This window comes from Ascoidea rubescens, assembly GCF_001661345.1.
Source record: "Ascoidea rubescens DSM 1968 unplaced genomic scaffold ASCRUscaffold_29, whole genome shotgun sequence".
NCBI classification, from domain to species: domain Eukaryota; kingdom Fungi; phylum Ascomycota; class Saccharomycetes; order Ascoideales; family Ascoideaceae; genus Ascoidea; species Ascoidea rubescens.
This window is the reverse complement of record NW_017962941.1, coordinates 1-19,793: the sequence shown is the minus strand read 5'-3', so window position 1 is coordinate 19,793 and position 19,793 is coordinate 1. Positions and strand designations below refer to the sequence as shown.

Here is a 19,793-nt window from a genome sequence, read left to right as displayed (position 1 = left end):
GTTTTTTGTTGATTTGACAACTAAATGTTTGGTAATATCATGTAGTTTTTAATTGCATCAACATTTATTAAAGTTTAAGGGTGAATTAAAAAATAAAGATTAGAAGATCAAAAACTAGAAAATAGAACATGGAAAATAGAAAACAGAAAATGGAAAATAGAAAATGGAAAATAGAAAATGGAAAATGGAAAATGGAAAATAAAGTGAAACAAAGTAAAAAACACTCGTATAAATAAGATTTAATCAACACAAAATTCAAATGAAAATTCAAATAAAAATTTAAATTAAGAAAAGATAAAGGGAAAAAACACATTAAGAACATTTTAACAGAATTAAAATTGAGTATTTTATATATAATGTAGTATATAATATAATTAATTAATTAAAATAAAAAATCAAGTTTAAAATTGAATTTTTTAGGATTGAAATCCTACTCGAGAGTCAATTTTTTTCTTTTATAAGGAAATATCATTCTTGATATTACTATTGTTTTGATTGCTATTGTTATTTAATTGGTAGTAAAATTTGATTGAAATTGAGTAGAAGATGAAGACATAGTAAAAATAACAGGTGTATATGAATACATCGTCGTTGTTAGAGTTATCATTTTTAATGTATTTGGTTTCGTAGGGTTGACAAAGGATAGTAATTGAGATGGCAGAGATTGTAGAGTAATCAGTAATATTAGAAGATGTAAATATGTAATTTTTCAAAAGATCCTCTTATTTGGTGTAATAGTAAGACAAATAGGTAATTGGATCCAAGGCATAAGAAATCATTTTGATTTGTTTCAAGTAATATAGCTAACAAATTGGATTGCAATATATTGAGCAACTGAAAATGTAACGATAAAAAACCAACAAAAAAGACATGAAAAACACTGTTATACATATTGTTTTTAGGCTGCACATTTCAAAACTCAGTAAAAGAAAAATATCGTCTTCCCACAAAAATTCAGATACAACTTCTCTACGATTGCAAGAAAATTGCACACTTTTCCAGCTTTCGATGATGGACATGTTTCTCGTTGCTGCTGGCCATCGGCTGGGTTGACAGAACAGCAAAGTGAGATTGATTGTAAGTTTACGGATAAGTGTCTTAGAGCTGAGGGACACAATAAACTACTATTTATTATTACTTTCTATTAATATAATAAAAAGCTAATATCCAATTGATTTTTCTAATTACTTTAATGTTTTAAAACGCCTGTAATTTCAACAATAATCGTTGAATCGGTAAATCGGATCAAGAATCTACGGATATCAAACAATCATTTTGAGAAGATTGTGCGATTTATAGTGAATTTTCTTTATGGTCCAAGCTTCAATTTAATCATAGCAAAAGAGATAGCAGAGCCACAATAAAGTCTTAATAACGATTAGCTGAAACTTTTATAGAACAAAAAAGAATTCATATTCAAAATCAATAAAAAATTTGAATATTAAACTTTTAATTTCTAAATTAAATATTACTTTTTATGTGGAGATTTTATCAATTCCCAGGGTTCGGAAAAAATTCGATATTAAAGTTAATTTAAAAGTAAATCTAAGAGAAAAATACATAAACAGTTTTGACAGTATCAAAACCCTGATTAGAAGAATATAAATGATAAAATGAAGAAGGATAAATAGTAATAGGTGTATCAAACTTTCCGACCAAATTTTCGGTTCAAGAACAATGCAAAAAGGTATTAAAAGGATGTTAGTGAAAAACAAATTGTGGATGAGAAAAAAGTATTAATTAAAATGATGAATTTGAACTTTTAGAAAAATTTGCAATCTTAAATATGTTCTTAGCATAACGATTGACGCTAATATAGAATAAAATCTTAATTGTTGTTAATGGCTTCAATTTCCATTACCATTACTGTTACCATTTGCATTACCGTTGTTGTTACCATTATATCCTAAATAGCCCCAGTAGCCACCGTTAGAATTACCATTAGAATTACCATTGTCTCCACCAGCACCATTGGCGTTACCATTGACATTACCATTTTCGTTACCATTATCATTACGTTTTTTGAAGTCATCTTCAACAACCAATTCTGTTTTAGTTTCAACTGTAGGCACCACAAAAGATGCAATTTTGTAAAATTAATTATTTCTAAAATGTTCTATATTGATGATTGTCCAAAACTCAAAATATATAGATGTATTATTGTCAATCATCAACACAGTCCTAAAGAAAGAATTTAAAGTTCGGAATGGTTATTCATTATTATGATGGTTAGTTGGTTAAAAAAATATATGCAACCTTCAAAAAAATACTAAACTGAAAGAATCTATTAATAATTGAGTGAGATGTGAGCTGTGCTTTCTGGGTGTTAAATGGCAAGTGATAAGTGATAGATTAGTTGGTTCAATTTTTTTTCCATTACTGGAAAGATATAGTTGAACTTGTTAGTGAAAAAAAGTGTTTAGTTTTTGGGGGTATTTCATGAACTTAGAATAAACCCAAAAAAGTGATGATTGCAATGTAAAAATGGTAATGGCGAGGATTGAATTTTTATTTCCAGTAGTAATTTGGGGTAGAGGCCAAATGGACAGGTTCTGTCACGTAGTCAGCGGCATAGGTTTGAGTAAAAGGTTGCAAGAACCCTTCCAATCAAATTCAATGGAAGTAGATATGTTGATTCAGAAAAATGTTTAGATGTGAAGAGTTTGGGACTTTTTTTATTAACAATCCTGCCATTATAATAAAACAGAATATTTTCACCATGTCTCTTTTCAGAGTTATAAGAAAGCTAAGATTCCAAAAACACTTCCATATTAGGCAATTCCATATTAGACAATAATTGTTATTAGCCACATTTGGTTGTTTTTTTTGTTTATTTTGTTTATTTTAGTTGGTAAATGGAATAAATCATGGTTAGATCATCCAGCATCCACCAGAATGTCTGTTCAGACTTCGATCGTTCAATGGCCGAATCCCTGTGTTTCCCCGAGCGGGAAAACGTAAGTGCGACGAATCTGCGGTCGTAGGATGAAATATTCAGCGGGACCAAAAAGAACAGACCGGTCCATTTCAGCATTAGCGCACGTGCTTCTCATGGTGTTTTAAATCCGATTCATGTTTGATTTTACTTTAGAACAAATCAAATCTCTCAACATTTTATGTTGGGAAAGGAGAGCGATTCCTGATAATCTATTTCTGCTTTTTAATAGAAGGGGTTCAAACTCTCATGTCATATCCAACATTTGTTATTCGATGTAACCATTGACATTACATTACCCTTTCCCCTTCTACCAATTGTAGAGAAAAGTGCAAACTAATATTTTCAATGAAATTTCCTTTAAACTTGTTTTATATTTAACTGCTTGGGAAATGATTTGGGTTTACAAAATAGCTTATTAGGAAAACCTATCAAATACCTTTTATTGATGAATTTACATTGTTTCTTTTTAAACAGTTTAACCACCACTATCATAATTGGTGGTTAAACTTTTCAGAAACTCATTGCAAACCCTTGCACAGAGATATATCTGACATGTTTTAAATCTTTTATTTACTTTAAAATCAATTCCAAACTCTACCCTAGTAGAATGTTTTTGCATAAAAGCATTCTTGATGAGTTGTTTGAATTTGAATAAAAAATTGATTACAATAATTTAGGTAAACGGTATGTTGAAGTCAAAGTTGAATTTCTATTTTAATTTGGTTTTACATGATCATCTCAATTTTGAATTGATCAAATATATGTGTTCACAAAGTCCAAATAATGGTTATGTTAAAACTTTTATAAATCGTTGATTTCATCCACGCTAATAATTCATAACGATATATTGTCAATTTCAGCAGACTCTAGTTTCAATTTTGAGTGTCTACACTCAAATACCGCAAGACCTTCATGTTTGATAGCTCAAACTTCAATAATCCAAATTTGCTTTCAATCTTTGAATTGAATTTTAACATGTTCCATTTATCAAAGTAATCAAATCTCTCTGCTTTTCCTCAATCCTCCAATTTTCATTCCTAGCGATTGATTCATTCCTCATTTGTATTTCCTTCTTTAAATACCGAATCTACCAAATCTATTTCATTCAATTCCTATTCCGCCTGCTATAAAAATTTGGAAGCTGTTATAAAAGTCTCAAAACTCTTATTTCTGCTAAAGCTATTTTTTAATTCATTTACTTCTAAAATGGTGTTATTGCGTCAGCGTTAGATATTAATTAAATTACCTTGATCTTTCTTTTCTAAATCCAAAATTAGTTATAATTAATAAATTTAGTTATTTTAAATGGAAGAGATGAGCCGGCAGGTCTTTTGGAAAACAAATATCAATGGGACCATAAAGGTAATGAAATACTAATTTGTGTAGTTTATCTTAAAGGGATTCAATTATTCTAACTGTCATTACTTGTTTTCTTCTACATCTCTTCCTCGAAACTATATTATCTACTATCTGTAATCAATTTGAGATTGATGATTTCGAGCGATTCAAGTAATAACCAACAAAATTTCCCAAACTTCAATCTAAATTTCAAATCTAGAATTTAATGTTCATTGCAAATTCATTTTATTATAAACTATCCTCACTTGAATAATAATGTTTTTTCTTTAAATATTGTTTAAACGCGACTCCTCAGCTGTAATGGTTTGAACTGATTCTTTGCTTTTATCTGACACTATGCCTTTTTAATCAGATTTTTCATTTATCATAAATCAGATTGCTAAGTACTAGAATTGCTCTCGTTTGAGATGAACAAGCAATGTGTATATTAGAATTGATCTTTCTAATTGAAACTAATTTTGATTGCATTTGACATGATCAATGCAGCAATACATCAGCATCCCCTTATTGAATAGAAATATCAGATGGCTACCATCATTTGATAAATTGTTTTGGTATTAACGTAATGTAGTCGCTCACCATTTGAAATAAAATATCAGCAAATACACGAGTTTTACCAGTGATGTCAGCAAGTTGGCGGGGCAAAAATGACAAAACCACTTGATCTTTTACTGCCAGATAATTTACGACAAGCACCAAAAATTTCGGAAGCAACACAATTTAAAGATGGGTTCTAATTTTAAGTTTGACTTGATGTTAATTCATTATTTAGAAATATTTTAAGTTGCTGCTCAATAGAGTAGTCTAACTTAATTGTATCCAGTTGGAGAAAATTCATTTATTTATTGTTTAATGGCTAGTAAATTCATCATCTGAAGAACAATTAACTGCATAATCAACAAGATGACTTGAATTGAGAGCTGTCTTTTGAAATGTGAGCCACTTAGCTTTATTTTGCAGTATATATTATTGATGCATGTTTATTCCTTAACTTATAAAGATCAATCTCGCTATGGGTTTTCTAATCATATACAAGTTTCTAGAAACCCTATCGGTCTCAGTCATAATTCGATAGTCTGCAATTGAAATAGAATGCAGAAAGCAAAGCAAGAGCATCGTTTGATAGGTATTGTCCTCTGTAGTTAATAGCTCTTGCGGACCACCAGTGTGGATTCTGTCAGAGATGCATTGTTGTGCATTTATGTTACCCTGCTCTCACGAACATGCTTACGTGATACATGTGTATAACTTGTCACGGATAATTTCAGCACAACGGCCGACGAAAGCGGAAAGTGTTCTCTGTTTGCTGAAGGCAGCCGTTACCCTTCCCTTGCAGCTCAAGTTCAATTCCCATCCTTATGCCATTACATCCCTGGCCCGTTTTTGTTGCAAAAGCTGGTTGTTGTATTTCTCAACTCTTCTTTTCTTATAAACTCATCTGTTTCTTGTTTTCTGTCTATTAGCAATTGTAATTATTATTACTTTATCATAGTGTTCAATCGCGTTCTATTCATTCATCAATTCTTTCGTAAAATGTCTTCTTCAGAAATTGACAATTTGGCAATCAGCACCATCAGATTATTATCTGTTGATCAAGTTGCTAAAGCCAATTCTGGCCACCCTGGTGCTCCCTTAGGCCTAGCTCCTGTTTCTCATTTTCTATGGAAGCAGATGAATTTTAACTCCAAAAACCCAAAATGGTTAAATAGAGACAGATTTATTTTATCAAATGGTCATTCTGTTGCGTTACTTTATTCATTATTACACTTATTTGGTTATCCTTTAACTTTAGATGATTTATCCAACTTCAGACAATTAGGCTCAAAAACACCTGGCCATCCAGAAAGCGAGACCCCAGGTATTGATGTCACTACTGGTCCTCTTGGTCAAGGTATTGCCAATGCTGTTGGTTTAGCAATTGCTCAACAATACGTTGCTGCCACCTTTAATGAAGAGAATTTCACCATCTCTGATAACTATACCTATGCTTTTTTAGGTGATGGTTGTCTTATGGAAGGTGTTTCTTCTGAAGCCATGTCTCTTGCTGGTCATCTTAAATTATCAAAATTAATTGCTATTTATGACGATAATCATATTTCCATTGATGGTTCTACTGATGTTGCTTTCACTGAGGACGTCACTAAAAGATTGGAGTCTTACGGATGGAATGTTATATGGGTGAAAGATGGTAATAATGATTTTTCTGCTATTCAATCTGCAATTGAAGAAGCAAAGAGTTCCATTGATAAACCAACACTCATAAAGCTAACAACGAAAATTGGTTTTGGCTCCTTGAATGAAGGAACCGCCGGCGTCCATGGTTCTCCCTTGAAACCAGATGATATTAAGCAATTGAAAACAAAATTTGGCTTTGACCCAACAAAAACATTCCAAGTTCCCCAAGAAGTTTATGGTTTTTACAAAAACACTACTTTAAAAAAGGGTGAACTTGCTAATGAAAATTGGGATAAATTAGTTGATGATTACCAAGAAGCTTATCCCGAAAAAGGACAATTATTAAAAAGATTAATTTCCGAACAATTGCCAGAGAATTGGAAATCGTTCTTACCTACCTATAAACCTGGTGATAAATCTTTAGCTTCAAGAAAATTATCTGAAATTGTTTTGCAAAATATTCACCAGGTTTTACCAGAATTAATTGGTGGTTCTGCTGATTTAACTGGCTCAAATTTAACAAGATGGACAAACGCTGTTGATTTTCAACCTCCCTCCACTGGCTTGGGTGATTATTCTGGTAGATATATTCGTTACGGTGTTAGAGAACATGCTATGGGTGCAATTATGAATGGCATTGCTGCTTATGGTTATAACTTGAAGCCATATGGTGGAACTTTCTTGAATTTTGTTTCCTATGCTGCTGGTGCTTTGAGATTGTCTGCCTTATCTGGTCACCCTGTTATTTGGGTTGCAACCCATGATTCTATTGGTCTTGGTGAAGATGGCCCAACTCATCAACCTATTGAAACTTTGGCTCACTTCAGAGCTATTCCAAACTTGATGGTTTGGAGACCTGCTGACGGTAATGAAACCTCTGCTGCATATTTGAAAGCAATTTCAACTAACAAGACTCCATCTGTTATTGCTCTTACCAGACAAAATATTCCTCAATTGGAAGGCTCTTCAATTGAGAAAGCTCTCAAAGGTGGTTACACTTTAGTTAAAACTGAATATCCAGATATTATTTTAGTTTCCACCGGCTCCGAAGTTTCCTTATGTGTCGAAGCAGCCAAACATTTGAAAGAAGAAAAGAATATTAATGCTAATGTGGTTTCATTACCTGACTTTTATTCTTTCGATGAACAATCCGATGAATACAAATTATCCGTTTTTCCAAATGGTGTTCCAATTTTGTCAGTTGAAGTTTTAAGCACTGTTGGCTGGTCCAAATACTCTCATGCACAATTTGGTATTGACAGATTTGGAGCTTCTGGTCCAGCAGATGAACTTTATGAGTACTTTGGCTTTACAATTGAAGGTGTTAGTGAAAAGGCAACTAAAGTTGTTGACTACTATAAAGGTAAAGAAATTATTTCACCTTTAAATAAACCATTTTAAATGCTATTGTAACTTTTTTATAGTTTTATCTTTTTCCACTTCAGGTTAAACTTTTAGATCTACGTTCGCCTAATGATATTTTTGCAGATGTTTTTATTTTGCTTCTATTTTAGTTTAATGAAAATTCCATTATTGCAATTGTTAAAACCAACTCATTATCCCTCGTTACTTCGCAAGTATTAGTCTTTCTCCTGCTAAAAAACAATCACCAGATAACTATCAAATAAATTCTATGATGTAATTCAGAAGAACAAAACATTGTGTAGAAGAAAAGACCTTGTATTCCTCAAACTTTATGAATAGTTCAATAAATGCAAAAAGCAAATTAAACACATCAATCGTTGTATGTAACTAATCATTTTATTACAGTTGATTATTACCTTTACAAAAGGAAAATATTCTGTAAATAAATTCTTTTAAAAGTGTGCAATGATAATCGAATCTCGAAATTCTCGCCTCTTCAAGTCGTAGAGAGCGAGTTACCCGACTTTATTCGTTTTTCATATCAGAATTCATCTCAAGTTTCGAAGGATGCTTTGTTCCTAAGTGTTAATTTTTATCTTCAAGATGAAAGTTGCTTTGCCTTTATTCAAACGTTCGGTCTGGAAGGGACCCTATATTGTGCCTTTGCCTATAGGAAATGCATTAAAGACTGGAAATCCAATAAGAACAAACGCTAGGTCTTGTACCATCATCCCGCAGTTTGTTGGTGTTAAATTTCAAGTTCACAATGGTAAAGAATATGTTCCAATATCGATTACACAAGAAATGGTGGGTTTCAAATTAGGTGAATTTGTTCCTACAAGAAAGAAGTTCAAGTACAATTTAACCAAGAACTAAAAGGTACACTATTTAGCAATAATTGATTCCTGCTTTTGCTTTGCTGAAATTTTCTGTTGGAGTGTTTTGTAAATAAACAAATAAAAATTAATAAATAAATAAATTGAGAACAGACAAACAAACTTATTACACTGTAAATATTACAATATTAATCGTTTTAAACCCAAATATTTTATATAATGAAATGTATTTTGGATGCATATACCTATTTTAAAGATTTTAAAGTAGTTTTAGAAATACAAAAAAAGTAAAGTGTGAAATAAAAATAATGAAAGAGGACACAATGAAAAATATTGAATAAAAACAGAAAACTTGAAAAACAATTTCAATCTTTAAATATTTTCGCCCCCACAATAAAATTTGAGAGACAATTGAAAAATAAAATAAAAATACCAATTTATGCAAAAAGGGGAAAAATAAATCTTGAAAAAAATTAATTATCAAAGTCAAATCATAAATTATACTTATTTTGAGTGTTTTGTTATTTATTAAGTGGTAATATATTCTGGTTGTTCAGTTATCAAATTTCAGCCTAATTAAAAACATGAAATGTATATGAAGTAGCATCTTGGACAATGTCACTAAAGTAAAAACCAAAAATAACCACCAAATACATTAATATTAGCAAACTTCCTTTGAAATAATTGGACTTTCCCTCAGCATAAATATATGTAAACATATAAACAGAGATCATGGAAATCACCAAATCCCATCTCGGAAATAATAAAGTAAAATAGTTATTTTCCAAATTAACACCAACAATTTCTTCGCTGGGTATTTTCATAAGATTGTACACTGAATAAATTACCAATGCTGGGATTTGCAACAAAATGACTTGTAAAACATATGCGCTACCGATTTCCATGGATAAAGCAACATTCCCGTGCATTGCAAAAGAAATAGCATTCAAAAACTCTGTCGTATTTGGAACCAACGCAAACACAGTTAATCCTAAAAATTTGGGGTTAATAGGGAATTCTTGCAAAACCACATCAACACAATCAACTAAAATCTCCGCAATAATGGCGTATAAAACAGTTGCACCTAACAAAATAATGCTTGATTTACTTCTGGACCAGTTTGGAGCGTCATGACCCCCAGCAGCTGCCTCCTCCTCCTCCTTTGATGGACCTTCAATCTCATGTTTGACTGTATGAGCAATATTTTGAATTGCTGAGGATATCTTTCTCGTAATTGAAGGTCTTCTAATTGAAGATGAAATACCAGATGTCTCATCTAGTGGTAAAAGATTAGGAGAATGACCCATCTCTGGTCCTGCTGAATTTAATGTTGTGGAATTTGCCATACTTTTGCCACCTTCTTTCTCTCTTTCGACATTTGTTTGCCAGATCAATGCAGCATGTGTTCGAAGAGTAAACCATAAGCCAATACAATAAGCTAAAAATAATATTATGGAAGCAAAAATAGTTAATGGCTTCAAAAACTGAGAATATAGTATATCATATTTTAAACTCGGCATAGAAAAGTGGCATTTACGACAATCATTTGAAGTAATTGCTTCACCTGAGTTGCATTGGGTACAAGTAATTTCATAGGCACCGAAAATTTGTTGAAAAATACTTGGAGCAAACATGACAACCATTGAAAATAATAGCATTGTTGAGCTGACTCCAGCCGATTTGGGATTATATCTTTGAGTTTTTCGTTTGACAGCACCAGCACACATTGAAAGCCCAGGTAACAATAAAACAGCACCTAAAATTGATCCAATCAAAGATCCTTCAACCAATTTCCCTTTAGATTGATTGAGAGCAACACAATAAAGAAAAACTTCAACAACAGTCGAAAAGAATGCGTTTATCACTGCACCTGCCCCCATAGAGGATTGAGCAGAAATGGATGCAACAGCTTGACCAATAAAATATGCCAAGGGAATAACACTAGCAAGACAAAGGCCAAAAATAACAGAAGGATGAGTTAAAAATAATTCGAGCTCAAGATACTCAGAAAGGAAATAAAAATCAAAAATAACAAAAATCACACCAAACATTAAGTTAATTAAGAAAACATTAGTACCATCAACTGTATATTTATAATAATGGAAGCCCATGAATCTGTAAGTACAAAGCAAAATATTTGAATTGTTTATGTTTTTCGCTGAAGAGTTTTTATCATCCTTGAAAAATATAGCCAAGGGGTGTTTTCTTAAATGATTGAGCAACAATGTTGTTACTTTGGACATAGGTATACTGAAAACCAACAACCAACAAAGAAATGAAATTATGTACAACACAGGAGCTAGGAAGATATAATAGTAGATATAAAAAGCTAGTCTTCCAACATTCCATTTTCCTCTACCGAAAAATCTAACTTTGTTAGCTGCACCGTTTTCTAAATCAATATAATCATGCTCATCTGCCTCTGGGTTAAAAGGAGGATCGTTGCTTAAAGAATGATAATTTCCATCACCGTCACCCATAACAGATCCGTTAATCGAAGGTTGATGGCTTAATAATGGTGTTATTTCGTTACCAGGACCAACAGCAAGACTGTTAGTATTTGAATTTAAGACATTTGTTTGGCCCATGCTTGAATTTCTCATCCCTCTTGAAGAGAAAAATAAACCTCTTTGGTCAGTATTATTTCTCCACCTTTGATATTCTCTTATTGTTATACCTTCATTAATATCTTCATCGATATAGTTTGAGTCTTTATAAAGATAAATTACTTTTCCAAAAGGATTTAAAAAGTACAATCCTAATTTCCAAATAAAAAATGTATAGTTGAGCGAATTATTTTTGGAAGATTTTTTCAAATTTAAAAAGAATAAATTGATCAAGAGAGTGAAGAAAAACCCAATCAAACAAGTGATGAACAATATTAGGCCAAAAGTTAAAAACCAAATAATATTACCGATAGAAACCCAAAATGTGATTTTTCTACCAATATTTTTGTTTACTTGATGGATATCAGAATCGGCTTGTCTTTGCACAGAACGAATTTTTTTATAAAGGGCAGGTTTCCAGATTCTGATACCAAAAGGATGGGTAGTATTGATTGCATCTTGTCTTTCCCTTAATGTGAAAGATTCCAAAGAAGAAATACTTTCACTGTCAGCAGAATTTTCCTGATTGTCATTGTTAGTATTGAGATTGAGAAATGGTGGATAATCGGACTCGTTTTGCAAGTCTGAACCATTTAAATCGAAATTTTGTAGGGATGCAGCATTTTGATTTGGGTTTGCATTAGCGATAGCATTTCTGCCAGAAGATGTGTAGGTGGTATTCAAAGTATTAGAGCGCTTAAGTCGATGAGTATCCATACTAACGTCTTCAGGAGCATTTGAAGACTCATTAGAAACAGTTGGAACTTGAGGTAGAGGTTGAGATTGAGAACCAATGGCTGGGGGAGGTAGCATCAGAGAAGGCGACATGGGAGTAATTAAAGGAGAAGTAGCAACTTCGTTATTTGCCAAACTTTTCTGTTGCTTCTTGGGAATTTTCGCTTTTAAGGCATCTTGATAACCTTCAAAATACTCTCTCTGCAAGTCTTTTTGAAATTCATCCTGGTCATCGTCAACACTAAAAATCAAACGATTTTTAGAAGACAAAGTGTTGGGGACAACAGAAGAGGAGACACCTATGTTGGCGTGGGAGGGCAATCTTTGCAAATTGAGAGTTGTATGGTGATGTTTTTTGATTTTTCTGACTGTGTTGTTGGCAGTGTTTGAGGTTTGAGATAGTTGAAGGGATGCTGGAGTAGGAACAGGAGCATTGAGAGGAGAATTGAGATTTGAGTTTGGTTGTTTGTTGGAACTCATTTTGACAATAGCTAGCAAAGCGTAAAAGCAGAGAGCACAATTACAGATCTAATTCAACAATAAACATAGTCTATGACCATAATCCATGGACAGAATGATTCCAGCTACAAATCGGACACTATTTATACAAAAAAGCGAGAGTGGAATTTATTAAATAGAGTTGTAAATAAAGTCACGTTCACGCTCACGCTCAACAGGCGGTGGAAGCTGCAGAATGCACAATAAACATGCGTGCACAATAAACATGCACCCTGGACCTTCGAAGTTGAGCAGGAAAAAATAACCGGCTGTTGATGCACCACAGCCAGCTATGTTTGCATGTCGTTGAGGCCCAACGTTTCGTTTTGGTCTTCGGTTCGTTCGTAGTCTTCCACCACCATGTTGGGGTCGTCATCGGGAGCATACACGTTTTGAATGTAGGAGGCAGCTAATGGGTCTTCCATGATCACTGTAAACACCATTTTCCCATCGGTTGCCTTTTGTAGCTTCTCAAAAAAAGCTTGCCAGCTGTGTTTTGATTCGCTTTCCATCGAGTCTGATGTTTCGGTGAAAACCTTGCTATGAAGCTCTTCGTAAACTTCTCTTAGAATTCCCTCCAATGTGGTAAATCTACCGCCCAAGGTGCCTGGTGTTAGGTCCAAGTTGATTTCGGGAATCACCAATTGACAGGTTTCTGACTTTAAAAGATCCCTCTTCAAATCTTCAGGATCATCTACTTTCAATGTAATTCGCCTCCCCATTTCTGGAATAGCTCCCCCAGTTTTAACTTCGTTGGATCTGTACCCACAATGATCACAAACCGTGCTCATAATAATGACTTCTTTGAAATGAGGAATATTAACCATTTTCATGTGTGTTTCACATGGCTTGTAACATGAAGAACAAGTAGCGTAGAATGTTTGGACTTCATTTTCGAAATTTTCAATCTCCGTTTCCTCAGAAATAAAACCTTTCGAAATTGGTTTAGCAAATTTGGTTTCGTTTTCTTCTCTTTCTTTTGCTAGTTTTTTATTTTCTTCCATTTTGTCTTGAGTAATTAGACCCAAAAATACATTTTGTTCTGGTGTTCTTTTGAATTTTGTCAGAGACCACTTGTGAGCAGCTTCGTTGGGAACAAACTCAATCCAGGAATTTCCTGAAGGATCGCTCATTGTAAATGTTATGGGTAATATTCCTTCTTTGCAATCAATAGCATCGTTTACTTTATTTATGAACCCTTCAATTTTATTGAATAGTTCTGGTTCATTATATTTTCGAACAGGTTGACCACTCTGTAAATCATCAACCATTTCTCTTAATAATCCCTCTAAATTAGTTAACTGCCCTCTTTTAGGGGGAATTTCAATTTCTAGTTCTTTAAATTTACAAGTAGCAGTCTCAGATTTGACAATTTGTCTATTAAAGTCTTTTTTATTTTCAATCCTAAATACGTATTTTGATCCATTTTCTTGTATTTCAGTTGCCGGTTGAATCTCAGAGTTTTTAAATCCGCAATGAGGACATTCAAATGACATTAAAATAACATCTCGAAAATATGGAATGTTTGTTAATAGTATTCTTGTCACACCATTTTCTTCACAATTCACACATAAAGATTGTATTTCTTGAATATAGTTTCCAGCTGAGTCATGAGCATCAGTTTTCTTTATCCCATCATTATACACCTCAGTTGATTCTACAACTTCAGATACTGGTTTGAAATAGTTTTCTTTTTCTTCGCTTGCCATTATTCTTATATTTTTTTGAATTTTGAATTTTTTGATTATTTCTATTCTTATTGTTAGAATGAAATTTAATTGGAAATTACTGCTAGCACATCATCAAATGTTTTCTTCGTTCCATCCGATGATTAATAATTAAAATTTTTCAAAACAAAAAGTCCACCCACTGAACTGGTTTCAAAGGCGCTAATTCTAAATCAGGACTAAAAGCAAAACAGTTTACATCCATGAGCTAATCAAAACAATATTACTATATCTGGAGGCTTTAAAAGAATACAAAAACTGAGTTAATCTGAAAATATTATTCAAACAACTTTAGTTGTTTGCTTATATTCTACAAGTGAGAGAGAGAAAGAGAGATTTTAAATCCCACAAAAAAACAAAATATAATATTATAGGTTATAAATGAGTAAATTATTTTTGTTTGAAATAAAATAATCTAGTCACATAAAAATATTATAAGAAAATAAGAAATAGTATAGTAGTTAAAAGACAATCATAACGAAGTAAAATTTTATAAGTTCTTAATATTTTTAGACAAATACAAAGAAATTAATTCAATATTAAAGAAATCAATAATCAAGAGATTTATTTTTCTTTCTCAAGGTCTCCATTTGTAAATTATAAGTATTACCATTAACAACAGCATCTTTAATAACAGCGACTCTCATGGTTGCTAATAAGTTATGGGCTGCATTTGAATGAATATAAACACCGCCGTTAAAAGCAGTAGTAGCATCTTTACCAGAAGAGGCTTTGATTAGAGGTTGACCACCTGGATGTTCAGCAATAAAGTTTGCAACATCATGAACTATACCAGAAATGATAACCAAGCCCTTCTGTTCTTTTGATCTTTGAAAAAATTCATCCTTGGTCCAAACAGGCAACTCATTCAAGGGAGTACCCCAGTTTAGTTTTAATTTTTCGGCATCTAGTTTCTTCTGCTTTTGCTGTAATATACCTTGTTCAATGGCATTTTGAGAAAAAGTCTTTAAGTTATAAGATAAGCCAACTAATGAGGATAAATAAATTACATGTTTGGTTGGATCATATTGGTACCATTTAAGAGCATTTCTATAATCACTTGGAAATTCGTGATGAAAATTGTGGTAACCCTCACCAAATGTCAATAAAGCAGTTAAAAAGTGATCTCTTGGAGTTCTTCTATCATCAAATGGTTGGACACCGATCCAATGAGCCACAGAATTAATACAAAAAGTTGCTTGTTGAATGACAAAATACTTCAATATACCAGCGTAGACAAAACCGCCTAAATAATCGTTCCAAAAGTAACCAGAAATTATAGTTGGCAAAATTAAAGCCATAAAAAGCATTATAGGGATGTAGTGTCTGTGTTGAACTCTGACAATCCAATCATCGGTTAAATCACTGATATCAGCTCTTGCTCTGTATCTTGGATTTGGTTTTTGTAGCATCCAGCCCATGTGAGAGTACCAGAAACCCTTTCTGGCATCATAAGGATCTCTATTAGTGTCGGTATATCTATGGTGGATTCTATGAGAGTGGCCCCACCACTTAATTGAACCTTCAACAGCGCCAGCACCAAATAAAGCATATATTAATTTAACAGGATCTCTTGCTTGATAAGCTTTGTGGGACCAAAGTCTATGATAACCAGCAGTAATTGATAAACCACTCATTACATATAAGCTAAAGCCTAGTATTAAAGTTTTTGAGTGAACAGGAACCCATATAGTTGATAAGAAACCAGATAAAGGAATAAAGACCACAAGAATTAAATTAAGCCAATTTATATGATCATGCCAGTTTGAAAGAGTCCAAGGTTGTTCAGAGATATGTTTTGATTTTGAATATTTTAATCTGTCAGCACGATCTTTTGCTAATAAAGCATTTATAGAATCTTGAGCTAGTTGCTCAGCAGTAACGGTTGTCATTTCTTTTGAGCCCATTAACTTGCCTCCAATACCAGAAGCAACAACCCTTCTTGAAGGTTTATTTGTGCCTGCAGCAATAGCAGAAACTGCAGTTAAATCAACAATATCAATAGAAGACATGATGGTTGAATCGAATATAGGTAGTTGGGATAAGGGTAGTAAAAGGATATTCCAATAAGGGGAAAGCAGAATAGTAATAGAATATTTTCTATTGAAGTGAATAAAGAAAAAAGAATATTGATATAGTATTGAATAAAATGAAGTTGTCTTTAGAGTAAAATTTAAGTTAATAAATTTTTAACTGTCTACTACCAGAAGAAAGAGAAAAAAAGAATATTAAGATATCTTTGAGTTTTTTAGTTATTTTTTAGTTATTTTTTTTGATTTTTTTATGATTTTGTGAAGAATTTATAGAAAATTGGGGGATTTATAGAGAAAAAAATAAAAAAAAGTGATAAAGATGATACAAGAATACAAAAAAATATAATTGATTCAAATTTATATTAGAACCAACAATCGAAATCGAAAAATCAGATCTAAACTGGAGGTAAGGGAGGCAGAGCATCGCAGTATAATATAAATTCCCTCGGCCAGACCGGGCAACCCTGACACAAAGGCAACAAAAGGCAGAGAAGCAAGCATATTACCCTTCTTCCGTTTACGGTCACTTTGTTGTTGGTTTGCTCAGGGATTGTTGGGCTGGACGCTGGCCAATCGCAGCGCGCGCCTGAAAAGGTGTTGAACCACGCTTAATGCAGTGCATCCAGGCAACATGATGCTTAGCATCACATATACACGCGCTTGCCCGGTGGAATTGAGACCAACACAGTGGGACAGAACAACGACCGGGTCACTCTCGGGCGAATGGTCTGGGCTGTGCGGCCTCGTAGAGCCATTTGCCTAAAGTGGTAATGTCCCACACAGGAAGCTTGTATCTATCCCAGATGGCTCTTTTGTAGGGAGGCATGTTGGTGCACTCCAACACCACTCCTCCAAGTCTGTTTAGACCTCCACACTGATCCACGAGTCTCTCCATCGCTTCCATTACATCCTGCTCGTGCTGCTCGTGGTGGAACTCCTCCTCTTGGTATACCATCTTCTGAAAGCTCGACCCGTCGGCTACACCTACCACCGGCGTGTCCAATGGTGCTCCTGCCACACGCAAATGCTCATTTGTCAAGTTTTTGGCATCAAATGTGATCACTCCAATGGTCTTGTCTTTGCCAACAAACTGTCTTGCAACTCCTACTTGCAAGATTGATGAGCTTCCAATCAAGATACTGTCAAATTTATTCACCATCTCTTCATGTAATGTAGCCAAAAAGCCACATCCTGTAACAACTGCGACGGCTCCATCCTCAATGCACTTTAATATCACTTTGAAGTATGTTTCTTTAAATTGATCACTAAACTTCCCTCCACTTTGAACAGTTTCACATGTAGTTAATCCCTTGACAATATAAATTTTGGCTGGAATTCCCATTTCCTCCCATGTCTTGATATTTCCATTATCTCCCGGTGGTCGATGAAATGTATTATCCACCTGTAGAACTGCTAAAAATCCACTCATTATTCTTGTTTACCTATTGCTGATTTATTGTTTATTCGATCGATTTTATAGTTATTTTTTGTTTTCATTCTTCTTTGTACTATTATTAACTTCTCTTTATATTTCTGATATCTATCTCCTCATTTTAAATGTCTCAACTTAGTAATTCCGTTTTTACTTTTGACTCTTCCTTTGATTTCGGTTTTTTTCGAATCGTTCTCTCGCAACTGCCATTTTGGTCAACGCGCCTAATATTCAAAACCTAATTTAGTATCAATTTTTTTTTTTTTTTATATTGTGGTATCTTGGCACTGTCGTGTTTTTCCGTCTTAAGAACTCTATAATTGTTGGTTTATGTCTGCCATTTTAGTCTTTATTATCACTCCCATATATATATATCTAAAGTTTGTCTCTTCAAATGTACTATATTTTTAAATTGTTAGGTTCCTTTTTTCTTTTATTTTTTTTGTTTTACTATCTGATCTTATCATTTCGTAACCTTTCAAATTCTTTTATCTATCACACAAAATGACCTCCATTTCTGATTACTCAACCTCAAATAAAATCCCTAATATTCTCATAATTGGCGTTGGTGGAGTTGGTTCAATCATTGCATATGGCTTAGATTATAATAAAAAATCAAATGTATCTATTCTCGTTAGATCCGACTATACTAAGGTTGTAAACTCTGGTTATACAATCGACTCCTGTGATTACGGTTTCATTAAAAATTGGAAGCCCAATTGTCGCATTTTTCCAGATATTCAATCTTCTACCTCTTTAAAACCTTACGACTATATTATTATTGCTACCAAAAATTTACCTGATATTATCAATTTTGAAAAAATAATTAATCCCATTGTTGATGAAAAAAAGACAACCATAATTCTATTCCAAAATGGTTTTGGCAACGAAGTTCCCTATCTTCAAAATTATCCAAATAATATTATTCTAAGTGGTATTTCTCATATAGGCTCTCACAATATTAACACCTTCATTACTCAAACACAAAAAGATAAATCCTTCATTAGCTACTTTTATAATAAAAACATCCCTTTACAAATTCAAAATCTCAAAACAAATCACTTTATTTCAATATATTCCAATGAAAAAAACGACGTTAACTATTTTCCTGATGCTCAATATTATAGATATAGAAAACTAGTTTATAATGCTTCTCTTAACACAGTTTGTGCTTTGACAGGTGTTGACACTGGAAGATTAGAATTCTTTGGAGGTTTAGATAAAATCTCCATTCCTATCATGTATGAAATTATTGGAATTGCTAAAGCTGATAACGTTGAATTACCTTCAGATGTCATCAACTCAGTTGTACACTCTGATGATGGTGATTACTTTCAGCCTTCGATGTTAGTTGACGTGAAAAAAGGGAATCCAATGGAACTAGAAGTAATTTTAGGTAATTTATTGAGAAAGGCTAAATATTTAAATGTTGACTGTCCAAAATTATCGTTTCTATATGATTTACTTCAAATTGTTCAATTTAGATTAAAAGAAAATCGTTGTCTAATTCCTCCATTACCAGAAAAAAGACCAATATATAAAGAAAAGTTTTATAGTTAATTAATTTAATTCCTATAGAAAATATATCATTGATTTATGTTACACAATAAAACCCATTAAAATCATAACCTAATCTTAATTATTATCCCTAAATAATGTAAACCTACACATTTCACTAACAGATGTTGCAAATTCCAAAAAAATACATAAAACAAATATGAAAAAAATATAACATAAAACTCAAATATTAAATGAATAGCAAAAAACCAAATAACTAAAATAAAAATTGAAAAATATAGAATAAAAACTAAACACAAAAAAAACTAACAAGATGATAAAGAGATAAAATTTAATGAAAATTAAATTTCAAGCGTAAAAACAAAAACAAAAAAACAAAAACCAAAAACTCCCAAAATCAAGCATGATTAAACTGTTTCTCAAAACACAATTGAATAACACCGAAATAATATTCACAATTAACAAAGAAAACCAGGAAATATCCTTCTAAACCTTTAAACTGAATTCTGTTTTCAATGTGGCAACCGACGATTCAAGAGTAGCAACTGTTTCAGATAACTTGGTGATTTCA

At 32.7% G+C, this 19,793-nt stretch overlaps 9 protein-coding genes across 9 annotated transcripts; 3 read left to right on the top strand and 6 right to left on the bottom strand.

Annotated features, from left to right (window-relative positions):
- ASCRUDRAFT_132224 (uncharacterized protein) lies at positions 1 to 420 on the bottom strand. The gene has a single exon (XM_020189043.1). The coding sequence runs from the start codon at positions 320 to 322 to the stop codon at positions 86 to 88; it is 237 nt and encodes a 78-aa protein (XP_020044159.1). The 5' UTR covers positions 323 to 420; the 3' UTR covers positions 1 to 85.
- Positions 421 to 455: 35 nt separating this feature from the next.
- ASCRUDRAFT_10715 (uncharacterized protein) lies at positions 456 to 3,915 on the bottom strand (the record flags this gene model as incomplete). The annotated part of the gene is made up of 3 exons (XM_020188670.1): positions 456 to 721; positions 1,862 to 2,062; positions 3,831 to 3,915. 3 exons carry the CDS (start codon positions 3,913 to 3,915, stop codon positions 456 to 458), a joined length of 552 nt encoding a protein of 183 aa, XP_020044158.1.
- A 1,776-nt stretch (positions 3,916 to 5,691) lies between these two features.
- TKL1 (transketolase TKL1) lies at positions 5,692 to 8,203 on the top strand. Its single transcript, XM_020194220.1, has one exon. It carries the CDS (start codon positions 5,831 to 5,833, stop codon positions 7,871 to 7,873), a length of 2,043 nt encoding a protein of 680 aa, XP_020044157.1. The 5' UTR covers positions 5,692 to 5,830; the 3' UTR covers positions 7,874 to 8,203.
- A 237-nt stretch (positions 8,204 to 8,440) lies between these two features.
- RSM19 (mitochondrial 37S ribosomal protein uS19m) lies at positions 8,441 to 8,713 on the top strand (the record flags this gene model as incomplete). Its single annotated transcript, XM_020191017.1, has 1 exon — positions 8,441 to 8,713. One exon carries the CDS (start codon positions 8,441 to 8,443, stop codon positions 8,711 to 8,713), a length of 273 nt encoding a protein of 90 aa, XP_020044156.1.
- Positions 8,714 to 9,245: 532 nt separating this feature from the next.
- VNX1 (calcium/hydrogen antiporter) lies at positions 9,246 to 11,996 on the bottom strand (the record flags this gene model as incomplete). The annotated part of the gene is made up of 1 exon (XM_020191016.1): positions 9,246 to 11,996. One exon carries the CDS (start codon positions 11,994 to 11,996, stop codon positions 9,246 to 9,248), a length of 2,751 nt encoding a protein of 916 aa, XP_020044155.1.
- An 806-nt stretch (positions 11,997 to 12,802) lies between these two features.
- On the bottom strand, positions 12,803 to 14,221 carry ZPR1 (zinc finger-containing protein ZPR1; the record flags this gene model as incomplete). Its single annotated transcript, XM_020188668.1, has 1 exon — positions 12,803 to 14,221. The coding sequence occupies one exon, from the start codon at positions 14,219 to 14,221 to the stop codon at positions 12,803 to 12,805; it is 1,419 nt and encodes a 472-aa protein (XP_020044154.1).
- Positions 14,222 to 14,571: 350 nt separating this feature from the next.
- OLE1 (stearoyl-CoA 9-desaturase) lies at positions 14,572 to 16,628 on the bottom strand. The gene has a single exon (XM_020194219.1). The coding sequence runs from the start codon at positions 16,249 to 16,251 to the stop codon at positions 14,788 to 14,790; it is 1,464 nt and encodes a 487-aa protein (XP_020044153.1). The 5' UTR covers positions 16,252 to 16,628; the 3' UTR covers positions 14,572 to 14,787.
- A 35-nt stretch (positions 16,629 to 16,663) lies between these two features.
- On the bottom strand, positions 16,664 to 17,917 carry ASCRUDRAFT_78342 (uncharacterized protein). The gene has a single exon (XM_020194218.1). It carries the CDS (start codon positions 17,699 to 17,701, stop codon positions 16,982 to 16,984), a length of 720 nt encoding a protein of 239 aa, XP_020044152.1. The 5' UTR covers positions 17,702 to 17,917; the 3' UTR covers positions 16,664 to 16,981.
- Positions 17,918 to 18,040: 123 nt separating this feature from the next.
- ASCRUDRAFT_63256 (ketopantoate reductase family protein) lies at positions 18,041 to 19,367 on the top strand. The gene has a single exon (XM_020191324.1). The coding sequence runs from the start codon at positions 18,209 to 18,211 to the stop codon at positions 19,262 to 19,264; it is 1,056 nt and encodes a 351-aa protein (XP_020044151.1). The 5' UTR covers positions 18,041 to 18,208; the 3' UTR covers positions 19,265 to 19,367.
- Positions 19,368 to 19,793: the final 426 nt, after the last annotated feature.

Bases quoted from the DNA above. Each gene is read 5' to 3' on its own strand.
- TKL1 (XM_020194220.1), top strand. From the start codon at position 5,831: ATGTCTTCTTCAGAAATTGACAATTTGGCAATCAGCACCATCAGATTA.
- ASCRUDRAFT_132224 (XM_020189043.1), bottom strand. From the start codon at position 322: ATGTTCTTAATGTGTTTTTTCCCTTTATCTTTTCTTAATTTAAATTTT.
- ASCRUDRAFT_63256 (XM_020191324.1), top strand. From the start codon at position 18,209: ATGACCTCCATTTCTGATTACTCAACCTCAAATAAAATCCCTAATATT.
- OLE1 (XM_020194219.1), bottom strand. From the start codon at position 16,251: ATGTCTTCTATTGATATTGTTGATTTAACTGCAGTTTCTGCTATTGCT.
- ASCRUDRAFT_78342 (XM_020194218.1), bottom strand. From the start codon at position 17,701: ATGAGTGGATTTTTAGCAGTTCTACAGGTGGATAATACATTTCATCGA.